This window comes from Thamnophis sirtalis, unplaced genomic scaffold (assembly GCF_051295495.1).
Source record: "Thamnophis sirtalis isolate CommonGarterSnake01/CBP01778 unplaced genomic scaffold, rThaSir2_p1.2 scaffold_2, whole genome shotgun sequence".
Lineage (NCBI taxonomy): Eukaryota > Metazoa > Chordata > Lepidosauria > Squamata > Natricidae > Thamnophis > Thamnophis sirtalis.
Window position 1 is genome coordinate 155,137,513 of NW_028261382.1, and position 25,994 is coordinate 155,163,506.

General features: G+C 37.1%; 1 protein-coding gene across 1 annotated transcript in view; it reads right to left on the bottom strand.

The window, feature by feature from the left end:
* The window catches only part of PIEZO2 (piezo type mechanosensitive ion channel component 2), a 217,105-nt gene extending 199,458 nt beyond the window's left edge, over window positions 1–17,647 (bottom strand). The window contains exon 1 of the mRNA XM_087707301.1: window positions 17,189–17,647. Coding sequence (XP_087563427.1) covers window positions 17,189–17,252 — 64 coding nt within the window. The 5' untranslated portion in view covers window positions 17,253–17,647. The remainder of the gene's footprint in view (window positions 1–17,188) is intronic.
* Window positions 17,648–25,994: the final 8,347 nt, after the last annotated feature.

The window sequence follows — 25,994 nt, forward strand, 5'->3', positions numbered from 1 at the left end:
GTTTAACATCCCATTTGCACATTAGATGACATACATTTATTTTAAATATTTGCTAAACTAATTAATTAAAGGAATATAAAGAAACATAAAGAGGTACTGGTATTTAGCATTCCTAAATGCTGTAAGTCCTCTGCAGGTAAGAGAAAAGAACTTCTTCTGCACTTGAATATTTTTATTTATTTTACTTACTTGTATCCCGCCTTTATTATTTTTACAAATAACTTATGGTGACGAACACATTCAACATACCTTCCTCCTATTTTCCCCACAACAACAACAACCCTGTGAGAGGAGTTGGGCTGAGAGAGATTGACTGGCCCAAAGTCACTCAGCAGGCTTCAAGTCTTAAGATGAGACTAGAAGTGGTGATCTCTCAGTTTTTAGTCTGGTACCTTAATCACCACACCAGTGGTGGGTTTCTAACTGGTTTACTACCGGTTCGCTGAGAGAGCATTTTGCACCCGTGCAAAAGTTTTTGCTAACCTCCATGCACAATGGACAGGGAATATGGTGAGCCTAAGACAAGCTCTGGGAGCAAGATGTTAAAGGTTGCTTGTGGTGCAATTGGGAAAATAGCCTTTAATATCTTCTGATCCATGCCTCACAAAAAGGAGGAGGGGAGCCTGTACCTTCAACAGGGAGCAACTTGGGGGGTTTAAAAAAAACATTTAAATGGGACTTACTGAATTCTTTTTTCTTTCTTTTTCTTTTAACACCCATGGATGTAGGAGGCATCTTATTTTTTATGTATAATGAAGTAACGTGTTGCATTTCTATGCATGTGGAGATTTCTGCTGTTCCTCAATGTCACAACTGTGTGTCTTTGTGTGTATGTTTATACTGGGAAGCCCAGGGTTGTCTGCATATACGCGACAAAGAAGAAGGAGAAAGAGAGCTTAGAAAGGAGCAATCCCCAATATTTCAAGCCAATTGCCTCTCCCAATGAGATGCTCTGGGACACCTTTTTCTATGCTGCTCCTGGGCAGCTGATCGCCATTTTCAAACTTGATCTTCCTTTTTCTCCTCACCCACCAAATCTAAATGCGTTCTATTCAGATTTCAGAAAATTACCCTGTTAACAGGCAGACAGATGGGCAAAGACCCAAGGCCTTTTGCATTATTTTTTTTCCAACATTCCACTGAGTTGGAAAGAATAAAGAAAAAAAAAACTAACCCAAACCGCTTGGTATCCCCTGCTAAGGGAAGGAGAAAACAAAACCCTTGTTGGTTTCACTCCAGCTCCTTCTAAGTGCCAAATCATTGCAAGGATCTACGAAAAGTCAAAACAGTGAAATCAGCAGGGTGCTCTGCATTTGTCTGGCCATGAGGTGGGGAGGGGGGGGGAGAGAACCTGTTCTTTTTTCTTTCTTTCTTTCCAGTCGCTGTGGAGTAGAGCTTTCCTTTTAAGGACCGTAAGCAGAATTTGTTAAGGTCAGATGAGAGGAGATTGTCCCCAATGGGAAAAAAACAGAAGCCCAAAAGACCTTCAGAACCACAAACAAACAAAAAGTAAGCTTGGGAAATATTGGATATATCATAACTGAAATAGAAATAAATCAGTTTGGCTGCTCATCACAGAAGAATATGTGCAAAGACAGAGGTACAAAGACCTCATGTAGAAGTACCATATATCCTTACGTTACTCTGGTTTATTTTGCCCTTAGAATACTCATACACAGCTGAAAATCCAACATCTACCCCAGTGTACTACTATCTCTTGCTTGTGGTTTATACCATTTCTACCTACTAGCCATGCCACATGGTACAAATATATCCTGTAATAGAATACAGTAGTCTTACCACATACTGCGTAATATTTTATTTAACCCTAAAGTTACCACCTAGACCAGCGTGTTTCAACCTTGAAGCATCTGGATATATACACTTCATCTCCAGGATCTAAGCAACAGCGATGATTTCAGGAATGGAAGCCCTCAAATTATGCAAACGTCTATTTGTTTATATCTGTCAATGGTCCAACCAGCTGTACAAAATCGTGCAACTTTTTCAATCTATAACTTTTTACAAAAAATATTTAACTTCCAGAAAGGAATGAATTTCTTCAAAAGTATATAATGTGTGTACAAGTAGTTCACAAATAATTCTGAAGTTCCTATCATGGTTAAAAGAATAGCACTCTCTGGAGATGGATTGCTTTTGTGCTTTAATCCATATAGCTGACTACATCTCACATGTGGTCTCCAAGAGAGCAGACAAATAGATTGAAGCCATGAATTATTCATACTCAATCATCAAGAGGTACATTGAACAACATATCAGCATGAGAGGGTTTTTAAAAAACAGTATAAAGGTCAAAGAGAAGAAGTAGAAAACATAAAATTGATTATCAAAAGTACGCATCAACAAATGTGTATCTCACAAAGCATACAGTTAAATTTACTATGTAAAATTATAAAAACTCACTAACCTTTGTGATTGTTTCCTGCATTTAATCAACTGAAACCAAACACAAAGCTAAAAGCTATTTATACTGCTCCTTTCAATAATAACCCAAACCTCCAATTTTTTAACAAAGCACCGGATTTTTTTTGCCAACAGCGTCATCTATGGTACCTTATTATTCATGTGTATTTTTTCCTCTCCCACACAACTACAAAACTTTTATTCTGAGATCATTCAGGACAGCCTAAAACAGTACAAATCTGTTAGAAAATGTTACCCATTACCCTGAGGAAAGTTAGGGATTGCATATTATTGCAACATGCCCTACATGGAGCTGCCCTTGAAGACTATGTTGAAGCCGTGTTGGTTCAAAAACAGTGGTGTAAGCAGTTAAAGATGTACTTAAAGTACACCCATGTTACATTTTTTTTCCATGAGTTGCACTGGCTTCCACTGGACTTCCAAGTGGAATTCAAGATACTGGTTCTTGTCTATAACGGTCTTCAAGGAATGGGCCCTAGTTATCAGGTCCACATCTTTCCTATCTGTCTACTAGGTCCATAATTCTTCTTTCACTCAGTTTAATAATGTCATCTTATAGAGTCAAAGAAATGTACCTTTTCTGTCACAGAACCTGCCCTCTGGAACCCCATGTCCTTTAAGAATGGATTAGTCTTAACTATGCCAATATTTCACAAAGCATTGAAATCCTCAATTTGTTCCAGGACTTGGGGGTCAGGACTTAGATAAGCCAGCAGGTGTTGTTGTTCTGTTTGAGTTTAACTTCATTGACTACACAGGTCTGCGACTAAAAAGCTGTTTGATTATTTTCATCTAATTTCCATGTATTTTGGTGTGCTGAAAACAAATAAAATATTTAAAAAACTCCTAGACACCATGATTTGCCACAACATGCTGCTCTCTCCTGCATGCCACACTTGTGCACGAATCATCATCAGGTTCCTGGTTCTAGGGTGTTCACACTTTTTCATCGCAATTCATGTTAGCTCGTCATTCTTCAACCATTATGTTATGGCTCTGCGAAAGTGTATTAATTCGCCAGAGAGTTTCATCTGTGGTGAATATACAGTATTGAAGCAATAGCAGAATATTACAGACTTTGTGAAAAAGTATACTTTGCATACTTTGGACTAAAAATTGGAGATCAAGATAAAGTTTGGGTGCCTCATAAAATGTGCAAATGGTGTGTTGAGGACCTCTGAAACTGGTTCAAGGGTAAGAAAAAATATTTCCGTTATGGACTTCCATGGTATGGCAAAAGCAAAAGAACCATAGTGATGACTGTTACTTTTGTTTATGTGATGTAAAAGGGTTTAATTCCAAATGGAAGCATTCCATTTCATACCCCAATCTTCACTCAGCAATTTGTCCCATCCCCCATGGCACAGATATACTAGTACCCAAGCCCTCTGCTACCTTGGAAGAGATACCTAACTCCAATGAAGGTGAAGTCATACCTGAACCGGATGACGAATCAAGTTCTGACTTTGAAGATGATACAAGACCAAGACTGTTTTCTCAGGAGGAGATGAATGATTTGGTAAGAGACTTGAATCTTCCTAAAGATGCCGCTGAGTTACTCGGATCAAGGCTGAAAAGAAGGAATTTATTGTTGCCAGGAGTGTCATCTTCATGGTTCAGACATCGTGAAAAGGAGTTCGTTCCTTACTTCACCCAGGAAGACAAGTTGGTTTATTGCATCGATGTTGAAGGTCTGATGGGTCAATTTAAAATCCAATATGATTCAGAGCAATGGCGTCTTTTTATAGATTCTTCAAAAAGAAGTCTCAAAGCAGTTTTACTCCACAACATTTTTTACACTTCCATACCTGTAGGTCATTCCGTACCCTTGAAGGAAACCTACGAGAACTTGGAATTGGTTCTTCGTAAACTTAAATATGAAGACCATGGTTGGCAACTGTGTGGGGACTTGAAGGTCTTGTGCATGCTGCTTGGGCAACAAGCTGGGTATACCAAATACCCTTGTTTTCTGTGTCTATGGGACAGTCGAGACCAACAAAATCACTGGACCAAGAAGAGTTGGCAGCCGAGGGTGCTAACAGTCAGTGAAAAAAATATCCTCTGAGAAACTTTGGTACCTTCCCATAAAGTTCTTCTACCACCTCTCCACATAAAATTGGGATTGATGAAGCAATTCGTAAAATCACTTCCAAGAGATGGAGAATGCTTCAAATACTTGGTCACCAAGTTTCCATGCCTGTCAGATGCAAAATTGAAGGAAGGTCTGTTCGTCGGACCAGACATTAGAAGGCTTATAGTTGATCAAGAGTTTGTCAATACCATGACAGATCCTCAAAAAGAAGGGTGGATTGCATTTAAAGAAGTCATACAGAAATTTTTAGGCAATAACAAAGATCCTCACTACAAAAAGATTGTCGGAAGAATGCTGAAAGCATTTCAAGCTTTAGGTTGCCTGATGAGTTTGAAAGGGCATTTCCTCCAGTCCCACCTTGACTACTTTCCTGAAAATTTGGGAGCTGTGAGTGAGGAATAAGGTGAACAATTCCACCAAGACATTAAAGAGATGGAAAGGAAATACCAGGGAAAATGGAGCATTACAATGATGGCAGACTACTGTTGGATGCTTCAGAGAGACATTCCAGATGCTACTCACAAGCGTAAATGCACCAAGAGGAACCTCACGGGGAAGAAGAATCGAGTTTAGTGTGTGTAGGTGAGCTCATTTCAGTACAAAAAAGGATTTTCATGAAAATATTGTAATAAAACTTTAATTTTAAAAGTCTATTTCCATTTATTTTGAGGTATTGCCTTATTTAACTATGCTACCTAAATTGTCAGGAAACGTGATGTCCTATGACAAAATGGAGGTCATTTTTGGATTCAGCGCACCAAAAAACATAAAGATTACATGGAATAACCAAAACAGCTCTCAAAAAAATTTTTTTTGCAGACCTGTGCTATTATAGGTTTTTTATCCTTTGTCAATATTTTTATTATTTTAATAAGCTGTTAGCCAGCCAAAACTGACTCATGAGATAGGCAGCCATATTAATCCATTAAATAAAAATTTCTTAAATAAATAAATAAGCCTTATTTATTTACATATAATCTAACTTTATTAAATAAAAACACAAGAATAAAAGATAAGCAATAAGAAAAAGATTTTTTTTAAGGCAAAGCTAAGGAAAAAAGCAAGATGAAAGCACAGAAAAAAGAATAAGAAAAAGTAAAGGAATAGAAAAAGTACCATTTTTTCTTTCTTTGGTACAGATATAGATTAAAAAATACATAGATCTTTTATTCTATGAGCCAAGGTGGCGCAGTGGTTAAATGCAGCACTGCAGGCTACTGCTAGATCAGCAGGTCAGCGGTTCAAATCTCACCGGCTCAGGGTTGACTCAGCCTTCCATCCTTCCGAGGTGGGTAAAATGAGGACCCAGATTGTTGGGGGCAATATGCTGACTCTGTAAACCGCTTAGAGAGGCCTGAAAGGCCTATGAAGCGGTATATAAGTCTACTGCTATTGCTATTCTAAAGTTAACAATAGTCTACATTATTTCTATAATGTCATATCATTCTAGTCATCAAATCCCAAAATCAAAGTTTTATTTCTTTCAGTTTCTTGCAAAAGTCTGTGGTTTTCAAATAAAAATAAAATCATTTCTTTAATCAAAGTTGTCCATTTCATCATTTCCTCTAATTACATCAACTTCACCAACCATTTTTCCATTGTAAGTCCTTCCATCTTCCACATATAGAAGTCTCACTGCTGTCACCATATATAAAATCAAAACTCCATAAGATCTCTCAAGTTATTTGTCCATTGTCTCCAAAAGAAAAGTCTCTGCTTTCAATTGGACATTCACTTTTATAATATTCTGGATCAAAATACATATTTGATCCCAATATCTGCCAGATGTCTTACATGTCCATCAAAAATGGAAAAAAATTAACTCAGCTTGATTACGTTTTCAACAAATACCTGAAATTCCATTATACATTTCTGACAATTTGTCTGGTATCAGATACCAGCTGCACATCATTTTATAGAAGTTTTCTTCAAGTTTATAATTCAGTGTAAATTTCATCCTTTCTTCCACATAGCCTCCCATTGATGAATCTGTATGTTATATCCCATTTTTTTTGCCCTTTTTATCTTACATTTATTTATCTATAGAGAGAGAGTGATTAGTGTGGGTACAATAACAAAAGCACAAGTGTTCAGCAAAGGCTGTGATGAAGTTATTTCTTAAGACTTTCTGAGACTGATGTAGACCATCAATTTGTAAAATATACAATTTTAGAGCAAAAAAATTGAACATGTATTGGTGGCTCAAATGTGGAGAAGCCTGTATTGTACATATTAAGTCTGTTTTTAATCCTGTTTGCTAAAAGGCCTCAGAATTACAGTGTTCATTAATTAACTTATTAGGAACAAGAACTGGACTGGACTGGACTGGACAGTAGGACTGTTTCATCAGAAGGACTGCATCTCTTAATGCAGGGGTGTTAAACTGGCAGCCCGCAGGCCAGATTGACCTCATGTCCATGGAGGGGGAAAATGTTATGATACGTCACGTGACAGCAACGTGACACCATGATTTTTATACCTGAGTTTAGTGCTTTCAGTTTCGCTCATCATTTGAGGTATGGGGTTAGAATTATCATTTTGTAGTTCCAGAAATGATTCTGTTAACTACTGTTTAGGCTAGTGTTTCTCAACCTTGGCAACTTGAAGATGTCCGGACTTCAACTCCCAGAATTCCCCAGCCAGCATTCTGGGAGTTGAAGTCCGGACATCTTCAAGTTGCCAAGGTTGAGAAACACTGGTTTAGGCCCTAAATTATTTAATAGCTGCAAGAATATTTGATGACCAGTTTCTTCTTTTACATTTATATATACCGGTATATAAACTAATGGTGGATTGAGTGACAAGAAGGGACTTATTTTTTTAAAAAAAATCTTTTGTTGCCTTTACTTTATCCTTCCTCACAAAAGTCTCTCTTTGGGAGTGCATCTAATCTACTCTGTTGTACTACACAACTGCAATTTATAAAGTCAGGCACTGAGACACTTTGAATGTAACTAATAAAGTATTTTAGTTTTATATTTTAAAACATAAATCTATCTAAGACAAAAATCCTGAAAGCTGGATGGCAGTTGCAGAACAGAAAATTGAACCAGATTGGAAACAGATCGAGAGGCAGGAAAAAAAAGCAAAAAGCAATGATGTCAAGGTAGAGACATCTCTCTTAACACTACACTGATAGATACAGTAAGTACTCCTGGTTATGTTTTTATCAAATTGTAATAAAGCCCTTAAACATACCATTTTTAAAAAATTACATGAAAAAGTAGACAAGAATGAGTACTTATGGATATATGCCTTTCATTTCTTTATAAACTGTCATTAAAAGCACCTTACAGAGTAACTAATTCTATCAATGTATCTGTGCTCATTAAGTTTTAACCAAAACATGAGGAAAGATTGCTTCCACTTCAGATGATAGCCTTTCTGGCTTGGAGCCTGGATAGAAAACACAATAAGTTTGTCATGTCCCTATTTGTTTGACGTTATTAGGCAATCACACAGTATAATAGGAGAAAACAAGTGATGACTGATGCAAGATTGCAAATTCACACATTCAAATTAATGAACTTTGAGGTATAATGCCCAGCAGTTTTCTTACTCTTTCAGGTAGGAAATGGAAAATAACTGTATATAACTTAACTTTCCAAATCTAGTGCTATTCTCAAATTTCAACTATGCTGTCCGAAAATTCAACACATCACAGAAGGTACAGGTTGAAGAAGCCTGAAGTAATCAGCCATTTGTATGTAACTTGTGTGTGATTAAATTAAATGCATTTAATTTAATTTAAATTAACATTGAAGTCAACTTGTACAATACTCCTGCAGGTTCAATTTTTGCTAACCTAGCCAATACAGTCATGGATATCTGTGTTATGCAGAAACACCTGCATTCACACTTCCATGCAGACAAGATAAAGCATCCAATCCCCAGAGATTTAAATCATTTGAAACAGTTTTAAAAGGCTTCTTAATACCCAAAGGAGTTTATATTTTGTTGATGAAACAGGCCCTCAGTCTTTTAAACAATAAAATAAAAAGAGATACTTCCAACAATAATAGAATGTATTCATTAACATAGAAGACAAATTAAAAAGCAGCCTAACACTATAAATTGGGGGGGGGGACTAATGAGTTTCACATATTAAAACATTGCAGGGGAAATGTTTACTTCTTGATGCACTGAAAATAGTTTAGACTTCAGCAACAGCTTAATACATTTAATTGCTACTAAAAGTTAAGCCTTAAACTAGGGTTCCTCTCTCACCTTCCATTTTTTTGAATTTCCGAATATTATTTTATATTTATAGGCTATGCTATATCACTACAGACAGCCCTCAACCTATGAGCATAATTGAGCCTGTATATATCATAAATCATGCTGGGCATTAAGTGATTCACCTTATGACCACATCTGATCTTACAACATTTTTTGCAGCAGTCATTTAAATGCAATGGTGACATAGTAAATGCTGCAGTCATTAAGCAAACACCACAGTTGTTTGCAAACTGTGGTGTTTGCTTCACAATGTGTTCACAATGGGTATTTTTTGCTGGAAACCAGAACCAAAGCCTAGTTTCCAACAAAACCATCATAAGTTGTGGTCATGTGGACATGGGATACTGCAAATTGCCATAAATATGCGCTAATTGCCAAGCAGCCAAAATGCAATCTTGTGAGTGTGGAGGACTGCCAGCCATCATAACGTCAAATTCGGTCTCAAGTCGAAGATTATCTATAATGCTAAGAAAGATTAGGCTGACCATTAATTGCACTTAAAACAGTGTTTCCCAAGCCTTTTCCTTCATCTACCCAAAACCACTTATCCAAAAGTCCTTTTTACATAATATAAGTAAAAAATAAAAATAAAAACTTAAGTTAATTTAAACATCTCAGTTGTGATTGGGTAATGACCAGAGATGGATTGCTGTGGGTCTGGTCCGGTCTGGGCATATCAGTAGTGGCCCGGAACAACTGAGAGAGTACTGGTATGGTGGCTCTTTTGGCCAACCCACCCACCTGCCCTCTATACCTGTTTTTATGGCAAATAGCAAAGTGCCCATGTGGACAGCATAAGTCAGGCACGTGCACGAACAGAACCCACGAGTGCGTGATCAGCGTACCAGAAGTGACAGTAAGAGCAACCCACCACTGGTAATGACACACACCCATTACCCAAAGAAAAAAACACTTATACCCAATTTCAGATAATTTACCCTGGTCTTCAAGAATATGCATTTCTGTGGATCAGTTTTTCTTAAGAATGAAGGCAAATTCTTGAATGCAGTGCTTCCTAGACTGAGGTAAATTATCTAAAACTGGATATTCTCCATGTTGGCTGGGGGAATCCTGAGAATTGAAGTGCAGAAATCTTAAAATTGTCAAGGTTAGGAAACACTACTGTAGAGTAAAGCAATTCTTTCTAACTTGGTTCCAATGTACATGAAATTAAAGCTACACACAACAAATAAACTACCTACTAAACTAATTGTGGGTTCTCAAAAATAACATACCTAACATTCTACTTTCTTGGTCATGATACCTATATCAAAGAAACATATTTTGTTTGCTTCTTGGAGATTGGGAAAACACTTTTTCATTTAAAATAGAACCTCTCCTCTTCACTTTCCCCATCAGTCATATTGACTGATTTGTCTGATTAATTATGTCCCATCAAGTAATGTGAATTTTTAGCAACCATAGAGATAAATTTTATCCCTGATGATCTCTCCTAACCCAATAATTTGGTCTTCGAATTGTGCATACATCACCTCTGTAACGAAATCTATTTGCTTGGCTACTGGCTGTCCTCTTCTTCTCTTTCCCTTTCCCAATATTAGTGCCTTCTCCAGAGAGCTAGATTTTGGCATAATCTATCCAATGTCCAATAATTTGAGTCCAGTCATTTATATGTTGCGAGAATTCTGGGTTAATTTTCTTCAATGTCCTATTCATTTGTTTTCCTGTCTGCCTATGGTATTCTCAGTTTTCTTCAACACGACATTTCAAAGGCATCAATACTCTTTCTGTTCTGCTTCTTCAAAGTCCAGGGAGCATTAAGGAATTCCCCAATTACAAGTCTAAGAAAACATTATCTGAACAAGCTCTCTATCTCTGAGAGACATGTAATGCAAATACTCTGCCACATAATTTACCCTCAGATTTGCCCAAATAATAAATAAGCACAGATCTATATGCATAACACCTCTGAACTCTGAAGTGCTAGATTTCAAAGAAATACAGACTAAATAAGAATCCGATATTACATCAGAGCTTTCACCAAATTTCAAGAAACAATTTCAGGATTGTGGAATAAACAAGTACCCCATTTATCTGCTAGCTATTTCTGCTATTTTTTAAATTAAGGGCTGGGAGGAATTTATTTAATTTACATCCCTGCTTTGCCACCCAAGAATGGCACTACAGGAAGTTTGTGTTCTTTCCTTATGGTGAACTAAGTTGTAAAATTAAGAAGAGATATTGCCTCAAACAGAAATTACATCCAGCAGATTTTTCAGGACACAGTACTGAAACTAGCCAATAACTCAAAATATAAGATATTCAAACATGCATTTGTCTTTAATGCTAATTTGCAAGCATAGTATCTTGCTCAAGATTATCTCATTATTTGTTGACATCCAAAGAAACATAAATAAAAACAGGACAGTTCTGAAGCTTATGCTTGCTGGGTTTTGTAATCTTTCTGAGGTGCTAGTTTTAACAAAAAGAGCAGTTATATTTAAAATCAATACTTAGCCCCCTTTTTTCTTTTAGTTTAAAAGTCTAAATCTTCAGAAATTTTCTGGAAGTCTGAAAAGAAAAAACTCTGCAAACGTCTAATAATAGAATTCCACATTGTCATTCAAACCAAGTTATTTGTTTACATAGATATACCATGTTACATTTAATTACCTTAATATTTTATTTTTAAAATTAATATAAATTAATGTGATTATCTTAATTAATGTGGCTATCTTCACACTGCACTAGGATAAAAGCATATGCCATTTTCGCCTCAAAATGTCCTCAAGATTCATAATTTGCCATAATTACACACAATACAAACTAATTTGGATGGATATTTTGCTCATCATCCAATTAAAGTTTATTTATTTTAAATCCCTTTGGGACTTCATCCCAAGATAATTATACTTTTTTTTTCTCCTTATATAGAAACCATACAATGTGTGTAACTTTGGCTGACTGCATACCAACTATCATTCTCATTGGCTATTTCCATTTTCTACTATTATTAAGTTCCACACCTAGAGCACCAAACTATAATTCAGTAAATCTTTCTCCCATGAAGATTTTCCTGAAATTAATTAATGAAGACATCTGTCATTTTATTTTACATCAGAAGCAAGAAGTTAAATCATCTAGTATTTCTTCAACATAAAACGGATGCCAAAATGGCATGTTATTATGTATTTTATGTACGGAATAAGAGTGTGCCAAACATATCTGAAAGAGACCCAGCTGGAGAAAGGCTGATCTAAGCAAATCATTTTGAGGCTCAAAAAGTATGTTGACTGCATCCAAACATTGTGTCTTTGCTTCTAAAATGTTCTCTTTATTTGTGCCATAAGATGATACAATCAATTAGTGTGCTCAAGATTATACATAAATTAAGCAAAAGTTGACAAGATTTATGTTGTTCCTGTTGGGTTGTTTAAAAGACTAGTTCAGGTCAGTTCATCATGGATCAAATACACAGATAGCATGAGCAAAATATTTAAACACTGGTTTAAACTTGATATACACATTTGGCGTTGATATGGAACTGGCTTCTATCACTAGATTTTTAGTGTTGTGGATTTTTTTTTTGTTTCATGATATTCAAAATCTCATTCTCTGATCCACATCTGAAAAAAATGTGTGTTTAACTAAGTTGTTTTCCTAAGCCAAATTAATTTATATATTCAAAACTATCATAGACATGCTCTGCACTAAAAAATCATTACAAAATTAATAATTTTATGCTGATGGGGAAAAAAATCAAATATATTGAGAACAGTGAAGAAGTAAGTTAACATTTCATTTTTACCAGACCCACCGCCTCAATAGGGATGTTGCAATCCTACAGTAGAACAAGCCATACAAAATTGTTCCAAGAATTATGGAACAGATCAAAAGAAGATATAATTCTGAAAAAAAAACCTGAAATAATTCAAACAGCAATATCTTATCTCTTAAAAGAGGTTATTCTTATTGTTTTTCCTTTCTTCAAGGAACTGAAAAAAACTTGACATTCCCTTTAAACTTTAGTGTCCTTCTAATTAACATTGTTTGCTGCAAATTTCAGGATCTGCAAAATTGCTCTCATAAAATTTCAAACAAATTTTCTTAAAATCCAGTGATTCCAATATAAAATCCAAAACAAATATTCAATACAAAATTCTGTTCAAATTTTCTTGAGATCAATGATCCATAAGTCAACCACAAGTAAAAACATCTCCTTCCTACACCTGACAAAGCTCAAAAAAACATGAGTATAACAGAAAACTGATTACTCCTGTCATCTTGTTATCCATTTCTTGGCTTGCACTAGTTCCTGCAGTTTTCTTGGAAAGATTTAGTTTTGCCATTGGCTTCTTTTTACAGCTGAGAGACAATGACTGGCCCAAGGTCACCCAACTGGCTCTGTACCTAAAGCAGGACAAGAACTCATAGTCTCAATATCTTAGAAACTCAATTCCAAACCTTATGGAACAAGATTTTTTTATAGTGTAACAAGCCTTTATATATGTCAGTTTCAATGATGATATTTGGATTAAATTATTATAACATATAATGTTGGCCTGATTTAGGATGCAGATTGAATTGTCATATATTTGACATGCTGCTGTAAAACTAAACATCATTTACAATTTGATGCATAAATACAGCTTGAAGTTTAAATGTTGTGATGCATCTGTTATTGTGCAGAATAGTCAGCTGCCTCTGATTATCATGTAGAAAAGCTACTAATTTCTTTCTCATTAAGTTATGTAAAATATGCAATAATATATCAAAGTTGTACACAATGAGAAAAAACAACGGTAATCAACAGGATTCTTGTGAGAACTGATTTAGAGACTCCCAAGAACCTTTTGAGAAGAAATTTTCACAATGAAAGCCTGTATCAACAATCTAAACATATTTATCACTGTGCAGAAGTCCAGGAATAAATTTGCATTTACAAATATTCTTGCATTTTCTATTTATCCCTCTTGAACTTCCCCCAAAGCCTGAGCAGACAAGTAAATGTAAATCATATCTTGAAATATCCTGCAGGCTGGATTACATGATAGAAAATAACAATATGTTCATCTGAAAAGAATTATAATTTCCTATCTTCCCATTTCACCCTCAAGAATGTGTAACTGCAAGGCTAAGTTAAGAACTAGTTACATAGTCATGAGACATCAATAAGTTACACAAAGGGAAAACACTTCCTGGATCGCCCAAAGTTTATAGACTTAGGTCCTGCTTTACAACAACCTGTATATTTATCTATAAAATTCACAAGAGGCTACATTTCATAGTAGACAGGCAGTAGGGAAACAAAAACTTTTATCACTGGCATAGTTCAAAGATACCAACAATTGTACTGATTTATTTGCAACTAACACATTCAGTATTTTTTTTAAATGAGGGCAAAGTGTCAAAAAGGAAGAGGAAAAGGGCATTTTGAAGTTATTCAAAATGTTACAATGTTGCAAACCCTCTATTATAAAGGACATGGGAAGCAAACTGCTTTTCTCAGGGTGAATGAATTATGTGGGGCTTCAGCTACAATATTTCCCAGATAATAAATAAAGCAACCATCATAATTAAGACCAATCTTATGAGCAGGCAGTGCTGGACAGCTTCCGATTCTTATGAGTTATGAGAAAATCTGAGATAAGTTGATTTAGAGGTACTTGTAGAGCATAAAAGCACTGCAACCTGGGCATCAGCCTTGACAAGCTCATCCGGCCGCTTAAAATGCTGAAAGCCCTTAATATATGGGATGAGTTCCATAAGTGAACAGAATTAAGAAAGCTGTAAGGAAATCCAGAATATCAAGGTTTGCAATCTCTTAATCTGAAGCAGAAGAGGATGTAGGCACAGATTACAGAAGATGCTCCGCTTTAAGGACATGCTAAATCATTCTTAAGCATACTTTTCTCTCAAATGATTCTTCATGCTTGAACCATGAAGTACTTGTGTTGCCCACAGAGTCCCTTCCATTTAAGAAAGAGGAAAATGTGCTTGTATCATAACGGTGCTGCAAAGGCAGATTACTTCTATGTTAGAAGACTAGTTCATTTTCTCACTGCACAGAAGGCTGAGAGACAAAGATCTTGCATTCAACTAATGTCAAACTGCTTAATTACTATTACTAGGTGATACTGAAGGGGGATAAGAACAATGTTGCCCTCTTAATTGGTGTTCCACTCACTGTTCTATGATTTGCTTAATCATAATTAGTTCAACAATATACAGAAACCCAGTTTATGCATAATTGCTATTTGTGATTCCCAAATCTTAATAGCTGGCTTCATAAAATAAGAAAAGCTGAAACTATCAAGTACAACACTATGGCTTAAAGTGATATAAGAACTATGCTAGGAAAGAAGATGACTGAGGTTTGAGTTGTTCAGTCATCTTTGCACTAAAGGTGTCATTATTGTTATGAAAAAGGGGAACCATGTGATTTTCAGTATAGTCCTCACTGTCCTGTCCTATTTTAAGATTCTCAAATAATGAAAAGTCGATGGCATGTGGTGCCATTTCCAAATTCTACCCTTGTCTAGAGCATGCAGATTACTATATCAATTTTATCTGCTCAGGAAGTTTAACCTCCACTTTGTAACCCTGTGTAGAATAAAAACATTGTATGACACCCAGAGTCACTTGCTTGTGAGGGGTGCGGCTACACAAATTAGATACATAAGTAAATAATAAAATAAAATAAAAAGATTTTGAGGATGCTGAACTGAAAAGGCTAGATTTATTTTGATACATAACTTTAGATCATCCACTAGAAAAAAAAATAGCATTGTGTTCAATGGTAGTCCCATAATTGTTACAAAGGTAATTTTGTGATGAAGGTGAGTAGTGAAAAGTGTTTGTGTGTGTTCCATAAGAAATATGTTTCTTCAACTCGCAGAAGATAAGGTTCAGAGAGTTGTATAGATTTTCCAACCAACATTTCTTAGTGTTGCCTCTTAATCATATGGTCCATCTACATAGTACAGTAGTATTTTGTTAGCAGAGAACTTTGTGCCAAAACATTTTCTGAAAAGGTTTAGGTACTCTGTTTTGTTTCAGAGTAATTTAGTATTGTCTCCAAATCATGTAGGCAGTATATCTAAGACACCAACAACAGAACAGAAAACCTAAACTGGATTTATAATTACAAGTTCCAGGTTTGGGGAATGTACCTACACAGCTTTTAAGCCAAGCCACTAATAAGCCTACAAATATCTTGAGACAAACTATAAATAAAAAACAAACATAAGAAACTGATTTCAACCTAATTTCTAATAAACAAAAGCATTCCACATGTGAACCTGTAGCTGAGTGTGAAGCTATTTCTAAAAGTGATGGCTTTTCAATTTAACTTAATAATTAGTCCAGATGAAATAAACACTTCCAGTTATTTTATAAATTAATCTAAAAGCTGGATCCAACAGACTGATTTATTTGCCTGAACACAGAGTTTATAGTTTGGCATACACTTTATAATAATCCTAAAAATATTTACTGCAAAGGATTGAATTGAATAGGATTACTGCATATCAAGTGTGCTGCAACCTAAAAATCTAAAATGATTCATTCATTCATTCCATTTCCTGTTTCTCCAAAGTTCAGACACAAATTACTGTCATTAATGACTTATTAGCTAAAATAATTGCCATTATCATACAAATTAATGGAGATAGGAAAAACATATTTCATTCTCTAATATATGTCTAGTTTTCTTAAATAAAAAAGTAGAGTAAATTTTCAATTAAACAAAATAAAACATTTAAATATGTATTCCATGTAAGAATATTTTCTCAGTTGCAATCATTAAACAATTATGTTCTGTTTGAATCAATGGGGGATATTGTCCTACAAATGTATTTACAGGCTTCTTCCATGCCTGCTGCATTGGAAACTGCCTAGATCTACATAGACTGCAACAGAAGTCAACAAATAATGTGAAAACTTTATGCAGATTTAGGTTGCAATCCTCTATCTACTCACCTGGGCTAATGCATGGTTGAAGGATTTATCTCTGAAAAAATATTGTCAAAGCCTGCTTATAGATACAGTGCCAATGGAGCCAATATAATCTTTATCTGAAAGATTGTATATTTAACTTAATATATTACTTTTCAACAGAGAAACGTAAAACTAATATGAATCCTGAACGTGAATTAAATGTCCATTTAATTCCATGTATATCAGATAAGATCATTTGGAAAGTTTTTTAAAAAAATAAGAACTAAAGGCTACGAATGAAGCTATTCCCTCCGTATACCCACAATCTCTTGAGAGGGGAATGCAGTAGATCCCATACTTCAGCAGAAAGCAAAAGGTGCCCTAATTTTACAGAAAACCAATTCCAAAATACACGACGTGTCCTAGTTATACCAAGGAAACGCAAGCCCTATTTCTAGCAAGAAAAAAAGTCCAGCCACACTATTCATATCACGCAAGTCAAACTTCACCTACCAGTGACTAGACAGATGGGAAGGAGCAATCTGAAGATTAGTCCACACACGACTTCCGTGGCCATCGCTAGGAGATCGGACCAAGAGGAGCCTTAGAGAAACAAAGGACAGCCGTCCGCTTTGCAATGTCAATAGGCACGGGCAACTTTCTTGGGTCCACTCTCCTTCAGGGCTGGAGCAAAGAAGCCTGTCCCTCGGGCTCCGGTTTAAAAATCCCTCAAATAAAAAGAGAGTCAAACTCCCAACAGCTACCGAAGTCAATCGAAGTTTCAATCAAGGCGCTTCGTTTGTGCCGCAAAGCGAGTCTTCCTTTCTTTTTTTTGAAAAAAGAAGTTTTTTCACTTGACAACCATTTTGCCCTGGCCGGCATTGGGAGCGGGGGCGAGGTGCCGACGGCTGCCTTTCGCTATTCAAGCCGTCTGATGGGGCGCATGGTAATAGCCGGCCGCGTCGACCCGGGATGGATCCTGAGAGATTCCCGGCCGTAACAAGAGACGCCTAGTCGGGGAACAGAACTCGGGACGGCAGCCGCGCGCTCCAGGCGAGGAGTTACCAAGCCTTCCCAAGAACTAGGGAGGAGGCATCGCGGGAAGCGTCCGAAGGTGCCGAGCGGCGAGCGCACTCAGCGCCACAGGGGCTAGAAGAGCGGCGCGCGGAGAGCTCGCCTTCCTCGCTGCGAAGCTCCCGCCCGACGCCGCGGCTACTTTTCTCCACTTCAATGAAATTGAACGTGGCCCCGCCTCGCTCGAGTGGGCGGCCCGACGGACGGGGCTGTCTGCCTTATCCTGACCAATAGCAAGATAAGGAGGAAAAAATCTGAGATTCCTCCTGCGCCGGAGTTGGAGGCAAGCGGAGTTCACCTCCCGCCCGAGCCAGTCCTGTCTCGGTGCTGTTGAGGGACTTAACTCGAGGCTCGGGCTAGGGCCAAAGGCTGGTTGTATTCTGGGCGCAGGTCAAGTGCTGCTGTTAAGTTAGCGAAGTTCTCTTGTCAATCCTTGAACCGTCTTTCTGTTCTCCATCGGGATCATCTGCCGTCTCTGTATGGCCACTAAAGGCGGGGGGGGCGGCAGAGGCGTGGAAGAAGGGCTGGCCCAATGGCCTACCAGGGATGCCTCGCAAGTGTGCAAGGGAGCAGAAGGCGAGGCTGCCACATTTGCTCTCCTTGCCTCCTGCTGTCAGGGAAGGGCGCCGCCCCGAAAATCTAGCGCCGGGATCGTATGTTTTCCCCCTGCGCCTTCCTGGGAGAGGTAGAACCGGGGGTAGCTGCCGGGGGACCGTGATAAAGCTCCCTAGATTAGATAAACCCTTCCATTCCCCACCGTCCAGTCATCTGAAGAAGCTTCTTGGATGAGAAACATTTTCAAAGAAAAACCAGAAAGTCCAGTTGCCTCTTGAAAAAGCACCTTTGGCACAATCATGACCTGGACGACTGAGAATCTCCATAGATCTCACTAGACTAGAGTTGGAGTCCAGGTGATAGTCCTTGCCCACAGTTCCGACTCAGTTTACCTTTAGCTTTCTTCTAGCTTTCTTCCAGGATGTTTTCCAAGTTTCCAGCCCAGGTTAAGGTCCTGGTCTTTTTCCAGAAGAATTCCACCCAAGTGTTATCCAAGCTTGACTCTGCTTAGCCCAAGGAGTGTCCCCCAATTGTTTTCTCTTGCCGAGATGGTGGTAACTTGGACTGAGCCAGGATCCTCCTTCTCAGGAAAAGCAAGGAAAGCTCAGGTAAATGAGCCATCCCAGGGCCTCAAATGCAGAGGCAAGTTGGCGACGTTTTGAGAGGTAGAAGCAAGAAAAGTCAAACAATGTTTTAAAAACGTAAGAAAAAGCAAAGAAATCAATTAAACACCAAAGCCAGTATTTCCCTCCCCTTCTCAATTCAAGTAAATTTCTCAAGGAAGAAAAAGATGGCAAATTAAGATGAAAGCATGGGAGGATCTTTGTCAGATGAAAGAGCCACACATTAAATGAACTAATTATTTGGGTGTTTGTATATTTATATACATGAACAATGTTTTCTTCTAAACTGCTCCCAGAAATCATTGCAGCATACACTTGGAGTCATATTCTTTTTAAAAAATTGGTCTGAACAGCCCATCATTTGTTTGTTGGTTTGTATAATTTACCTGCACAAAGGAGACTCTCTCACTGACTAATAAAGAACTTGGGCTGAATCAGCCAACAATTGGTTTGCTAGTGACTATTTCCTATAATGCTTTAATTAGCTCTCAAATTAGTCAATTATCAAGAATTAACATTTATCCAAATGCCTCTTGTACTCAATTTATTGGATGAGCTCTTATGTTTATTCTTCAAAACAGAATACATTATGACCAATTTCAAAGTTAGGATGGAACTTCTCAGGAGTTCTTATGACCCTGTTCTGAAACTTTGACGGCCCCCTACAGTCACATGACATTACAGGTGTTTGGTAACCAGCCTGCATTTACAGCTATTTGCAGTATCATATGACCACATTTTTGCCAAAACCCAATATTTACTTCGAGTTTTTGTTAAAGCCAGCTTACACTGAACAATGGGTTCACTTACAACCATACAGTCACTTTATGGCTGCTGCAAGAATGGTGATAAAACTGGGTCGGTCATGTGGATGATCCATTTTATGACTATCACGACTTACAACCTTAATGGGCAGGCTTCGATACAGCTGTAAGTCAAGGATGACTTGTAAACAACTTACCGTAAATATTTTTAGTCTCAATGAATAACACAGAGCTTGGTAGTTAGATGATCATCATAGAATCATAGTTTTGGAAAGGGCAGTGGAGATAATCTAATCAAATCCTCTGCCCACTGCAGGAAGGCCCATAACATCCCAGTCAAATGGCTGCTCAAATTATCCTTGAAAATGTTTTGTTTCGTTTCGTTTATTGGTTTTGTATGCCGCCCACTCCCGAAGGACTCCAGGCGGCTCACAATAAAACAGGGGAGGGGATAAATAAGACAATACAAACAATATTAAAATACACAACAATCACAATTGATTGTGGCTCATGTCCTTGTGGCTTCAGACTAGTAATGTTCACAATGATAAAATTCCTCATTTCAAGTTTGGATCTTACTCTATTAAGCTTCCACCCACTGATTGTTGACTTATCCTCAGGTGTTTTAGAAAATAAATACATACAATCTGCCCTTTGACATTCTCTCATATATTGGAAGACTGTTATAATGTCCTCTATTAGCCTTCTCTTCTTTAGAATAGCTCTTCAGAGGATTTAGTTCCAACTGCTTACCATCCTTATCACTCTTCTCAGCAGTATTTTGTTTTCCTCGATGTGCTTTCTGTATCGTAATAGCCAGAAGTACTCTGTACTCTGGGTGAGTCTGAGAGCAACAAAGAAGGATAGTATCACTTCCAGTAACATTTACACTATACTCTGCATTGGCTCTCTAGGCAGCCATGGCTCATTGCTGGCTCATATTTAATCTGTGGCTCAACAAGTCTCCCAGATCCTTTTTCCTGATAAAGGTAGGTGCCACCTACAGTACTTTGCACCTGTGCATCTTGTTTTTCCTGCCTAAATGCATGATCCTAATGTTTCTCACCATTGAGCAACATTTTGTTGTATAGGGCAGATGTTTAAGATTATTAAGATCCTTTTGAACCTTGAGCCTTCTTCTGGCATATTAGCAATCTCCACCTTCCCCCCCACCCCTCAGCTTTATGTCATCTGCAAATTTTATAAGCATCCTTTCTATTTCCTCATCTAAATCATTTATGAAATGTTGAAGAATACTGGATCCAGTGCAGAACTCTGAGGTGTCACAAGCCTCCCTTCACGTAGACATAGACCCACTTGGTAGCAGTACCATCCATCCCACATTATTCCAGTTTATCAAGATGGAGAATATCTACTTTATCAAATGCTTTAATAAAGACTGAGTACATTATATCTGTAGAATTCTTTTGGTCCACTAAACTAGTCACATTGTCTAAGAAAGATATTAGATTTGTCTGGCATGACTTTTAAAAAAATAATTATATGCTGGCTTCTGATATTAAACCTTTTATTATTAAATGCTCACATACCAACTGCTCAGGTTTCTAGCATTTTCTGTTGAGTTCCTGGTCTACAGTTTCCTTGATCCACCTTTCCCCCTTTTTAAATATTGGGATATCATTGACTTTTCTCCATCTTCTGGCATATCTCTAGTACTCCAGGATTTCTCAAAAAAAGATTTCATTGGAAGGTTTAGGGGAACGCTAAATTGTCTATCCATGCATTTTTTGAAAATAATTAAATACGTACTCAGAAGAAACTGGTATTTATTTAATGTTCTGTTACAAAAGAAAATTTTATAAGAGGGTCATTGATTTACCAATTTTGGTGGCAGGATTTGGGAACTACTGGGGCCAAATCAGTGTCCATGATGGTGGTGGTGGTGGTGGTGGTGTCTCAAAACAGCAGGGGTGGCAATCATGGCATTATGATCAAAGCCTATCCTGTTTCTATGTGCCATGTCATATGAATGTTCAAAGAGGTGAAATTCAGTCATGCTACTATGACTGCTGTTTCCTAACTTTGAGTTCTGAACCGCCCATGTTAGCAATAACTATCTTCCATAATTCTCTAGTGAAGGATGGCAACAATATATTAAACCTGATTTACTCCTATTACTTCAGATCCAATTAATATCATAGTTTATTTACTTAAATATAGCTTTTCTTATCTTTTATCTTCAGTATTTGGATTATTTCCAAATAAAGAAAATGAAAAATAGACTTGGATCCAAACATGGCTTCTACGTTGCAGAAATGCAAAAAGTGAGCTTTGCTGGCATATTTTTTATCGCTTCCAGGGTAGATGGGGCCATTTTTTTTAGACTTTTATTTTTTGTGTATATTTTATTTATTGGGGTAGTTTGGGGAAAATTAAATGTTGAAGACATATAATTGACTCTTTAGAACAGGGGTCCCCAATCCCCAGTCTGAGGACTGGCACCGGGCCACAGCATGCCAGAAACAGGGCCATGCAAACAAGGAAAGCCCCATCTATAGGATGCAGACAGCATGTGAAACCCCTTCTGGCCAATGGAAAAAACTTCTTTCTTCAGAACTGGTCCCTGGTGCCCAAAAGGTTGGGGCCATTGCTTTAGAAGTTCCTGAATATTCCTAAAATGGAGTCTTGGCTCCACTCATTTGTAAAGTATAGTCCTCAACATACACTAGAATGGTGCACTCATTAAGTTGTCACCAAAAGAACTTCCAGCAGTACAAAACTGTAGTACATGAGAAAATAAGGTTCAAATCTTGAAAAGTTCTGTACATAGTGAATATATACATTCAGGCTTATGTACCATGTTTCTTATTATACTATTTACTGTCTTAAGAAAGCCTTTGCTGTTTTGCCTAGGGTTTCCCAGAACACTTTACCTTCTCATTCATAATGTTTGGAGCCAAGCTATTATTTCTTTGGCAGCACAGACTAATCTCCTTATCTGGTGTAAAGAACAACAAACTACTCTTAACCCAAAAAGGATTTCTTGTCTCTTAATATTTTTCAAAATCAACCAGCATCAAAAATACATCAGTTTGGATCTTGACTAATCATATTCAGGGCAGACCTATTGAAACTAATGGAACCTTAGTCATGACTCATGTAACTCATTGATTTTAATAAGTATGGCTAACTTTAGATCCAATCCATTATATTTATGGATTGCATCCAACAATGTCAATATATCTCTGAAAGAACATCTGATAGCAGAATGGATTCCTTCCCTTCTCTGCTGTCCTCTCTCCCTGCTCATATATGCTTTGAAAGACTCTCTACAAGAAGGTTCATGGGCATAGGAGTTGTATGTTGAAGAAGGAGAAAGACAGGTTCTGTTGGGAGGATGGAAATCTGCTTGCTCAATAGGGTTAGGAAAAATATAATCCCTCTTTTAATAATGTAAATGCATGTAACAACCCAGAAATATACTTTAAATCCAGGTGCAGTCCAGACCTTAGTCCAAAACGTATACCTGGACACTTGTCCTGTTATCACCGATCTTCAAAAAATACTGTTCTTTGAATTATTGAAGTATCAGATCATTGATTAATTTTGTATCAAGAAAGTGAGGTTTTAAATTCATCATAAATGTATATTACTATAGCATCCCTGGAGAAATTGGGGGTGGGAGTGGGAGGGCAATGATTAAACATGTTCCAATACAAACCATGTGACTTACAGAATTGCATCATGTCAGATTGTAAGAATAAAAGGTTGCAGGTTGTATCATGACCTCATAATGTACATTCTATCATTTTCGGATCATTGCCAGAGGTGTTATGATGGAGAAAATCAGTTTACTGTGCTTAAATAGTAGAAGCATGTACCAAATAAAAATACTACTACTAATACCTCTGACTACTACTAATACCTCTGATTATATCAGGCACCTATGGATAACATTCACATATATTTTAGAGCAACTAATAACTTAATTCATTATGTAATTCAATTATGTAATGGATCCAGGCTATCTGAGGAGTTGTCTCATCCCACCCATGCTAGCAGAAGGGGCACGATGCACGCCCCCATTAGTCAAGGGATTTTGGCTGGCAGGGTGCAAAAGAAGGGCCTTTTTTTTCCTTGGTTCTTGCCTTTTGGAACATTGTATCCCCCCAAATAGAGATCTACACACAGATCTTACCTTCAGTAAGGGCCTGAAGACCTGGCTTTCCAGTTGGCTTGGGGCCCCAATAGGGATAGATGTTCTGATGCATTGGATTAAGAAAAGACTCCACATCTCCACATTCCCATGTACCTCATGCTCCCCTCGTCCCCATCTTTTAACTGTGATTATTGTTGTTGTTGTTATAGCCCAGCAACAGCCTGTGCTGCGCTCTAATTGGTCGGGTCAAAGCACAGCCTGTGATTGGAGGTTCTAATGACAGTTGGTGACCTGAGGGTATAAATACCGTGACAGTTGTAACAGTTGCTGAATCGCTTGTCATCTCGCAATAAACATCTTACTCTCATGATTCCATGGCTCCTGCGTCTCTGTCCCTCACAACATATATAACAGTTGTTGTTATTTATTGCTTTATTATTTTAATGTCTATCAATATTAATCTCAAAGATGCTTTTTCAAGAGGCAACTGGACTTCCTGGCTTTTCTTTGAACACGTTTCGCTTCTCATCCAAGAAGCTTCTTCAGATTTTTGCATTGCTAAATGTCTATGAAGATTCTCAGTCATACATCATGTTTGTTCTAAAGGTGCTTTCCACCCCCCCTTCCTTTTTTCCCCTCTTTCTAAGAGCTGAAGAAGCTTCTTGGATGAGAAGTGAAACGTCTTCAAAGAAAAACCAGAAAGTCCAGTTGCCTCTTGAAAAAACACCTTTGAGACAACCATGACCTAGATGACTGAGAGTCTCCATAGATATCAATATTAATGTTTTAAGCTGCCCAAAGGTGCCTCTAGATGAGATGGGTGGTACATAAATCAAACAAACAACAAACAAGTGAATGGATGAATAAATTTCACCAAACTATTTCTGACTCTAGTTTGGTCATTTTCTCTGACACAGCCATTCTTATGATAGCTGCCTTTACTGAGCTAAGCTAGTCTTTTCTTGATGGGTGACCAAGTGTACAAATACAAATTATAGCCACATGCCGATCCATTGATACCTTAATATTTGTTAAATATTCCACATTTGGGTAGATTAGTACTTCATATTATGAAAAGAAGATAGATGGATGGTGGATGGATGGATTCAATTACATCAGTGATGGGTACCCTGTTGGGAGACCTACAGGGACAGATTAGGGACAGATCATCCTGAAAGAAGACTAGGTCATTGCTAAGAATTGACAGTGATTTCATGACACACCAATCAGTCAACTAGCACAAGTAATAAACCATAGCTTTCAAAACAAAGTGGCTGTAATCAGACAACATGCCAACCCAAAACAAAATAGATATTATGGATTATAGCAATAGTAGATGAACACAGCTGATATGTCTTAGACTTTCAAAGAAAAAGTAGAATAAGGAATTTGTTGCTCTAAATGACATGAAATTACTTAGCCAAATGCACTATTTACTTCCTATCTATTTCTATGAATGTTTATTTGGTTTTTGACTTACTGACTAAAAGTTTAGCTGAAATATTCAGAATAGGCAACTTAACTTCTTATGACATTTTTAAAATGCCACTTCCACAAATTTTAATCATTGGGCAAGTTATTTGGAAGTTTATAGGAGATGTTGTCCAAAACCTCTGTAGGTTATCAGGTTGTCTAATATTGATCTAAAAAAACAGGCCAAACAGATAATGTGGAATTAAGTTCCACATAAGTTCATGTCATCTCAGAACAAAATTATAAGTCATGAATGAACAAACTCATAATTAACACTTAAATTAGTGTCTGCGGATTTATTTTAAAATGTAAATTAAAACTGAGTAGCATATGCATAAGCATTATATGATTTTTTGCAAATCATATTAAATGAATATTCTATTTACAAATGAAGAATTTGGAATGTTTGGCTATCCAACATTGGTGCACTATTGCGTGGTGGCGCAGTGCAATGAAAATTCATTTTAAAGTATGCCGATTAGTGTACATTCAAAGTGACAATAAAGTTATTCTAAGTCTAAGTCTTTAAGTTTTAGGCACAAAAAGTTGCTAATTCAATAATCGGATACATGGGAATAATTATACAGTCTTAGCAATCAAATTGTTTAAAGCCAAATTTTTATGTTTTGCTGTATGGTGAACTGCATTATTTGAAGGAATCAGCACCCAATTTACATTTCTAAGTTCAACACTCAGTTGCAAATGTTCAG